The sequence below is a fragment of the Lagenorhynchus albirostris genome, chromosome 19 (genome assembly GCF_949774975.1).
Source record: "Lagenorhynchus albirostris chromosome 19, mLagAlb1.1, whole genome shotgun sequence".
NCBI lineage: Eukaryota > Metazoa > Chordata > Mammalia > Artiodactyla > Delphinidae > Lagenorhynchus > Lagenorhynchus albirostris.
Window position 1 is genome coordinate 21,579,318 of NC_083113.1, and position 7,725 is coordinate 21,587,042.

At 47.2% G+C, this 7,725-nt stretch overlaps 1 protein-coding gene across 1 annotated transcript; it reads left to right on the plus strand.

Moving 5' to 3' along the window:
• The first annotated feature begins 2,211 nt into the window (after positions 1–2,211).
• Positions 2,212–6,349, plus strand: LOC132509141 (uncharacterized). Its single transcript, XM_060129758.1, has 4 exons — positions 2,212–2,652; positions 5,452–5,486; positions 5,669–5,750; positions 6,013–6,349. Exons 1-4 carry the CDS (start codon positions 2,212–2,214, stop codon positions 6,097–6,099), a joined length of 645 nt encoding a protein of 214 aa, XP_059985741.1. The 3' UTR covers positions 6,100–6,349.
• Positions 6,350–7,725: the final 1,376 nt, after the last annotated feature.

The window sequence follows — 7,725 nt, forward strand, 5'->3', positions numbered from 1 at the left end:
GAGCCTGAGAGCACAGGAAGCCCGCCCCCCGGGGCCGCGCTCCCTCCTATACTGGGGGCAGGCCACAGTGGAAAGAGCTGTTGGGCCCTCCCTACACTTGGCTCACTTGGGAAAGGCGCACATTACCCACCCCACACTCCTCCTTCACAGCACACAAAGCAGGGAGGACATATCTAGAGGAAAATACAGAGATGAGTCAGTGAGAGACACAGATGGTGAGACAGCAAGAGACAAATGATGGCCAGCACTAGGAGAGAGACAGGAGGGGGTTAGAGAGGTGAGGAGGTCCCAAGAAAGGGACAGGGAGCTGAACACCTCCCCTCTGCCCTGTAGACCCCTCTGTACCCTCCCCCACCTGCTCTGGGCACCTCCCCACACAGGCTCCCCCAAACGAACACGTCGGACACATCACTGCCTTCTGGACGGGTTTGAGCCTTGGTGTGTGTGTGAGGGGTGCCTAGCAGGAGATGTGGGGCAGAGGAGAGTGGTTGGGGTGACCATTCCCCAGGCTCCTCCTCCTGAGGTCATCACTCCTGTCAGATGGCGCTCTCTGCATGGCCACCTTGGCCTCCAGATTCAGGTACCTCCTCCTCCCCTAGACCCGGAGCGCTGACCCTCCTTCATAGGTTCACTCTCCCTTAATGACCCAGGTGAGCGCGCCACCTGCTTCTTGCCAGGTCCTGGCTGATACAGGGACATCTTGGGCTTCTAACTTCAAGGGGAAAATGGACCCATCTGCAGAGGAGAAAGGCCCTTGCTTCTGATGTGAGAGGCGTGTACTCCCCTCAGAGGTCAAAGGACCAAGCTGGGTGGGGCATTCTTGGGAGCAGACCACCTCTCTTTCGGAAGGCAGCAGCCAGCACAAACCCAGCCTCCTCCATGCACCTGGGTGTCCATGACTGGCTGTTTCACCAATGTGTCCCTGGGCTCTGATGCAGCTGTCCCAAGAGGATGGCCCTCAAGATAAATAAAAAGCCTCCACTGACTGTGCATGCCAGTGTCCAGACTCTGGGGTCTATTTTTAGAATGTAGGACAACTTTCTCCAGGAATAGAAAAGACACGATATCCAGGAGGGAGGCCTGGGAGAGATGAAGACGGCGAGTCTAGATATGAATTAGTCACGAGTGTATTATTTAAAGAAATGTTGAACAGTTAGGCAAATATTTGATACCTTTGAATCGGAGCGGGCGGTTTCACAGGCAGAAGGGCAGCGGCTGCTTGAGATGCCCCCCTCCCTGCTGGTGCACCTGGCTGTCACGCCAGTGCTGTAGGACCCCTCTTGCTGCACACTGAGAAGTAATTAAAGCTGTGTGCCTACTGGAACCGTGTGTAAGACATGGAGTGTGCACACACCCACTGGACCCATGTCTCAGTGCCTGGTGCATGAATGGAGCCAAAGAGCTTTTTCTGTTTTTCAGGAGAATTTGCTTTCCTTAAATATTCCATCATATTATTGTAAGGATGAGGCATCTGCTTCAGTGTGGCCTCTTTTGGAAGGGTCAGAGAGCAAGACCCCTAATTTGGACCCTTTGGTCTGTGGTTCCCAGAAAAGCCACCGAAACCCTCTTAGTTCAGAAAACAGGTCCTGCCTATAAGGTACAAGGCCCAGGCAGATCCTCCAGGTTTGGGCAGCAGCTGGGAGAACCTTTTCATTCTGGCGGAGAATTATCCTCTGGGAGCTCACAGGGGGAAGGCTCAGAAGGCCAGTGACGTCAGGTGCATATGTGCGCAGAGAAGCGGTGTCATCTTTATGCCAGTTACCATACCCGGGGGTGGAGGCCAGCACTGACATCTCCAATTTACAGATGGAGAAACAGAAAATTCATGCTATGGCCAAGGTTTCACACTGGCAAGTGGCAGAATGACATAAAGAGAGTATGAGAAACGGTCTGGAATTTTACAAGAGCCACAGCTATAGGTCTGGGGCTCGACATGCATCTGCCACGGCAATCTGAAGGTTCCACAAGACACGCACTTCTTTCAGCCCCACTTTACAGATGAGAAGATGCGGTTCAGTGAGTGAAGGGCCCCTCTAGGCGGGGCAAGTTTGCTCCACAGTCAGGCGCGGGCATCAAAGCACAGGCGCCGACCATTGTGCAATACTGCCTCTCTTAGGATGCCAGCCATTCTGCCTGGGGAATCCGGAGCAGCGCCAGAGGGCGGAGGCTTGGGGCTTCCTGGCTGTGTAGCACGGCTGCGAGAGGCTCTGGATGGGGGTCTACGGGCCCCCGCCCCTGACCCTGACTCCCCGCTCCGCGCCGCAGCTGCCCGGGCTCCGCCACCAGATGGCAGCAGACGCTTTACGATCGCTCCGCCGGGAGGCAGCGCCCGGCGGGGCCGGGGCGCGGGCCAGCGGAGGCCACCTGCGGCGCGCCCTGTGGAGCGGGGCCGCCTCCTCCCGCCGCCCGCCGGGCCTAAGCCGTCCGCGACCCGTAGTTCTGGTCGCTGGGGAGTCGGCCCCAACCCCTGCCCGGTCCTCTGGCAGCGGCCTTCCGCGTTCAGGCGCAGGCGTGCTGAGTGTCTTGGTCGAGGCCGGAGAAGCTCAACGAGCCAGCAACTCCCGCGGGGAGGACGCCGGGACAGGCGGTGAACAGGAGGCTGGAGGACAGGCCCGGCCAGAGCAACGCCCCTCGCAGTGCTCCCTCTGGACGGTCAGTTCACACTGCTGGCTCTGCTGCCGCCTGGACCCTGTGGGAGGGGGCCGTCACCCCACTCGACCCTCGAGGAAACTGTGGCACGGACAGGACCGTGGTAGGCGGCAGGGCAGGACCCTGAGCCATCCTGCCCAAGCAGGGCCCCACACCGACGGTGCCCACAGCCTGGAGATGAACCGGAAATGACGCATTCGGCCATTTGGTCAAGAGTGGGTGCAGGCGCCCTGGGGAAGCCACAGGCACTTTCTGAGCCGCTCAAGGCAGCGTGAGGTGGGGCAGAGGGGTGGAAGACGGAAGGAGGGACGGAGGGAGGGAGGAAGGGACGGAGGGAGGGAGGGACAGGCCCCCACCTGGAGAGCGGTAGCAGTTTGCCCTGTGAGCCGTGCACATTGGCACAGAAGGGCGATGATCCGGCATTGTGAAGGGTCCAAGGACCCACCATTGTGCTCTTTGGCCTCAGACCCCCAACAGGCTCTTGCCCCAGAGCATCACTGCCTTTTATTTTGTTTTGTTTTATTTTATCACTTCACTTGTATTGTATTTGTCCATTGTATTTTATTGTACCCAGTTCATTGTTTTCACTCTTTCTTTTTTTACGGAGCCGACCATGATGCTGGCATACCGCACACCCTGCTCGCTCCTGCTGTCCTCTCCACAGGCCTGGAAATGCTGTGAATATGTGGGATGAGGGCCCCTGAGCCCCTGGGTCTTTCTCTCAGGCAATCTGGTCTGCCCTTTGAAGAACCCAACAGCTCAGCCTTCAGTGATTTGTCCCTGCTGACATGGTCGACTTCACTTCCCAGACCTACTTGACCTCTAGTAAACAAAAAACTCCTACAGGTTGCTAAGAAAAAGGCAAATGACCCAATACAAAAATGGGCCAAGGTAGAACCAGACAATTCACAGAAGAGGAGCTGCAGATGTTGAGAAGACTCTCAACATGTCTAAGTGTCAGGAACATTCAAATGAGAACAGCACCCCTGAGGGTGACAAAAATTCAAAAGAACTATATAGCTTTTGGAGCTGGTGAGTTTGTAGGAAATAGACACCTCTAGAGGTCGTTACTGGTGGGAGGGTGAATTGCTATGTCTTTTGAATTGTGCATTACTTATTGCAGTTTTAAAATGTCTATGGCAGGAGATATTTTACATATTGTCCCATGTTTTATTTCTCTCTACCTGATATTTCCTCCCTCCCCTCCTCCCTGTGTCCCTCCTTCACCCCCATCAAATGCAGGCAGCGGGGCCATTCTTTGCTCTTCATCTCAGGAGAGGAGTGGGAGGGTGAAGACTGCAAGCATTTTTCTAGCTTTCTTTTCTAAAATTAAGCCCTTAAGTAAACAGAGAAGACACTGGGTCCAGAGAGAATATTTGGAGAAATATTAGGAGAGCAGGGAGAGATTTAAGGAAGCGCTTCTCCCTACCCCCCGCTCCGCCCTTCAGAAAAGCTTTCTCTGGGCTGGGGTCCAGATGGGTGAACTGCACGAGGACAGAGAAAATGGCAGAGGACGACAAGAGCCAAGACGTTGGGCTGGAGAGAGCAGGGAAGGGCCACTGGGTAGTTGTACCTTCCTGCGGTGGACAGGCCCTCTCCTGAGATGCTGGGCTATGGCAGTAGGGTGGCAAAAAGGCCCCCCAGCAACCTCAAGCCCACCCCATACCCCATAATACAGAACCGTGAGAGAAAGGTGTCTGGATTGAAGGGTCCATGATGTCACTGAAGCCAGAATGGACCCATGACAGAGAATCACACATTCCTCACCACACCCCAAGGCCTGGGCATTTGGGGGGACCAGAACTTAGATTCAAACCCAGAAGAAGGGAAACCCCAAATTAATATTAGTTGTCTGCATGAAATTGAAATAAAGTTTTAGTAAAAAGATATTTTCCTTTCTTCTGCACCCAAGGGTCCCATCTCTAGCATAGATGTCTTCTTGACCCAGCAACACCGCTCTCCAGACTCCCTTGAAAATCTCAGCCGATATTTGGGCAAGGATATTTCCTGCAGCATTGTGTGTAAGGCAACAAAACTGGAAATAACTCGAATGTCCATCAATATAGGGAAATAAATTATGGCACCATAAGAATTATCTTTACATGCAGATGCTAAAAAATAAATAAAATTTAAGAGATTTTGCTAGGTTCTTAGATTTCAGATAAATATACCAAAATCAGTGGTTTTCTCCATGCCTAATATAATTGATTAGGAATAGAAATGGGGGGAAATTCCTGGACAGTGTTCGCAAAATCAAGAAAACAGTCAAGAATCAATTTAACAAGAAAAGTTCAGCATTTATAATGACAGCTTTTAGATATTATTAAAAGAAGATTAAAGGAATTATTTGCAAGATATACCGTATTTCTGCATAGGAAGACTTAGAATAATAAAACATCAATTTTTCCCAAAATTATATTTCAAAGTAATTGGAATTACATTGGTCTCTTCTGTCTTTTATATATGCCATTTGTTTCATTTTCTTCTCTGAAACAATGTGGAAAAGAAACCACTTCCTAATGGCAGAACTTTGGTTGCTACAACTCTTTCCTGATCTTTGGTCTGCTTAACTTTCTTTCTACCCATTATTGAATAATCGTTGGTAATCTATCTTTTTCTAGAAATCATCCATTTTCCTCTAGATTATAAAATTTACTGCCGTAAAGGTGCATACCATGGGGTCTGTGCTTGTAACTATCGATACTTTCCCATTTCTAATATTTTTGCCTTTTTTTCTTCTTTTTTTTCAAGATCAGATATGAAGGGAGTCTATTTAATTGTTTGTTTGTTTTTCTTTTTCAGACGCACTTTTGGGTTGACCTTTATGTTATTTTCAGGTTTCTGTCTCATTATTTGCAACTTTTACCTTTATTAATTCCCTCCTACTATGTGCATGTGTGTGGTGTGGCCTTTTTCTAATTCCTAAATTGAATACTTAAATGGGTTTTTTCACTTTATTTTTTAATATTAGAAGATTTTATTTACTATAATTTTCCTGTGATTTTTTTCTGTCCTTTAGGTTTTGGTGTGAAATGTTCTCCTTAATTCCGTTTTGGATCCAGATAGTTCAGAAGAGATTGTTTAGTTTCCAAATATTACAGGTTTGTTTTGCTCAATGATTTTTTGAAAGGATTTTTTAAAAAATTATTGCTTTCTGTTTTCACTGGGATATGATCAGAGAATGTGACGTGTAAAATCTTGATTTCATTGAGGTTGCCTAAGGTTTTGCTTGTGGGCAAGAAGTGCTTGATGTTTGGGACTGTCCAGGAGACATAAGAGGACAGTGTACACTCTCCATTTATAGAAGAAAACCTACAACAATTAACTATATTATTCAAATATTCTACATCTTTATCTACTCAGATCTACCCCTTTCTGGAAGAGATACAGGACATCATTATTCAAGAACAAGTGTACAAGGGAAAAAAAAGAAAAAACACTTTGAAGTGAATCCACTTAGGGGAAGGCAAAATTTCATGCAAAAAGTAAAAAGGTGTTATTGGCACTGTATGGTGACAAATGAAACAAAATATTGTGAAAAAAACATTTATCCAATATTTACTAAAATTTAGGTTATTATTGGAAGGATGTAATTATGTTTTAGAACAAACAACTATAAATCTTGTGTGTACCTTTCCATATGTATGTTGTAGTTAAATGAAAAGTTTGCTTAAAAACATTAAATCTAATGTTGACTTTTTGGAAGTATAATGTTTTCAGTAAAACTGTGTGATAGCATGACAAGACACCCTTCATGTTTGTTTACAAAAAGTAATTGATGGCTTCAGCTATCATCCTAAGGGCCTCCTTTAATCCTTTGCTATTTGTATCAGTCAGGACTGCATTTGACAGAAACCCAATTTAGCAACTTAAACAAGCTACGAGTTTATTTTTCTCATATAACAGAAACACCAAGGGCAAATAGCTGGGCTGGGACGCCACTGCCCGCAGGGAGCATTGCAGACACGGCTTCTCTGGCTTACTGTTCCGGCATCCTCTGGGTACTGCTTCCTTGCTTGCATTCTCAAGGTGGCTAATACACCTCCACGCATCATATCCATGTCCCAGCTCAAAGAGGGGGCAGGACTTGTCAAAAATGTTCACGCCAGCTTAGGCTATTCCTTATTTATCAGGAAAACAATCACTTTCACAGAAGCCCCACAAGCAGACTTTTATATCTGATCAGCCAAAATGTCATCACATGGCTACTCCTAGCTGCAAAGGAGTCTGAGATGTGAGGTGTTTTAACTGAGCACATCACCACCTTGAACAGAATCGGGTGTTGTCAGTGAGAAGGGAATAAATATTGGCTAGCAGTTAAGTTTCTGTCACAATAATCAAACCATCTTCTTTTTTTTTGCGGTACGTGGGCCTCTCACTGTTGTGGCCTCTCCCGTTGCGGTGGCTCACGGGCCCAGCCGCTCCGCAGCATGTGGGATCTTCCCGGACGGGGGCACAAACCCATGTCCCCTGCATCGGCAGGTGGACTCTCAACCACTGCGCCACCAGGGAAGCCCCAAACCATCTTCTTTTGAAGTACATTTTTATTTTTGGTAAAATTTCTCCTTTGCTTACTGCTCTTATTCAGTCAGTGGTTCTGCATGTGATTCTAGCAATTCTCCAATATCACTTTTTAAAATAAAATCCAAATATGATTCTTTAAAAAGGCCAATTAAAATTCTACATATTTTTTCTACTTCATAAAATCCTACTTTTAAAAAAAGATTTGTAGTTTCACTTTGCAATTGACTTGCATTATATTCTATTAAGGGACATTTCTAAGACCATCAAAAATGTTGATGCGTTTGTCTAGGATAGATGCTAACTGCAAACTGAGAGGAATGTTTGAGTGCAGATTAATTTTATAAAAGCTTGGTTCATTGGTATCTAGATTCAAATCATGGCTTAATCTCTTACTACCCGTGAAAATTTGGGCAAATTACTCAACCTTTTTGTGCCTCTGTTTTTTCATTTGCAAAGTGGGGATGATTTATCAGTTATCTATTTCTGTAAAAGAAACCACTTCAAAAAATTTGTAAACAACAACCATTTCCTTTTCTCATGGTTCTGTCGGTC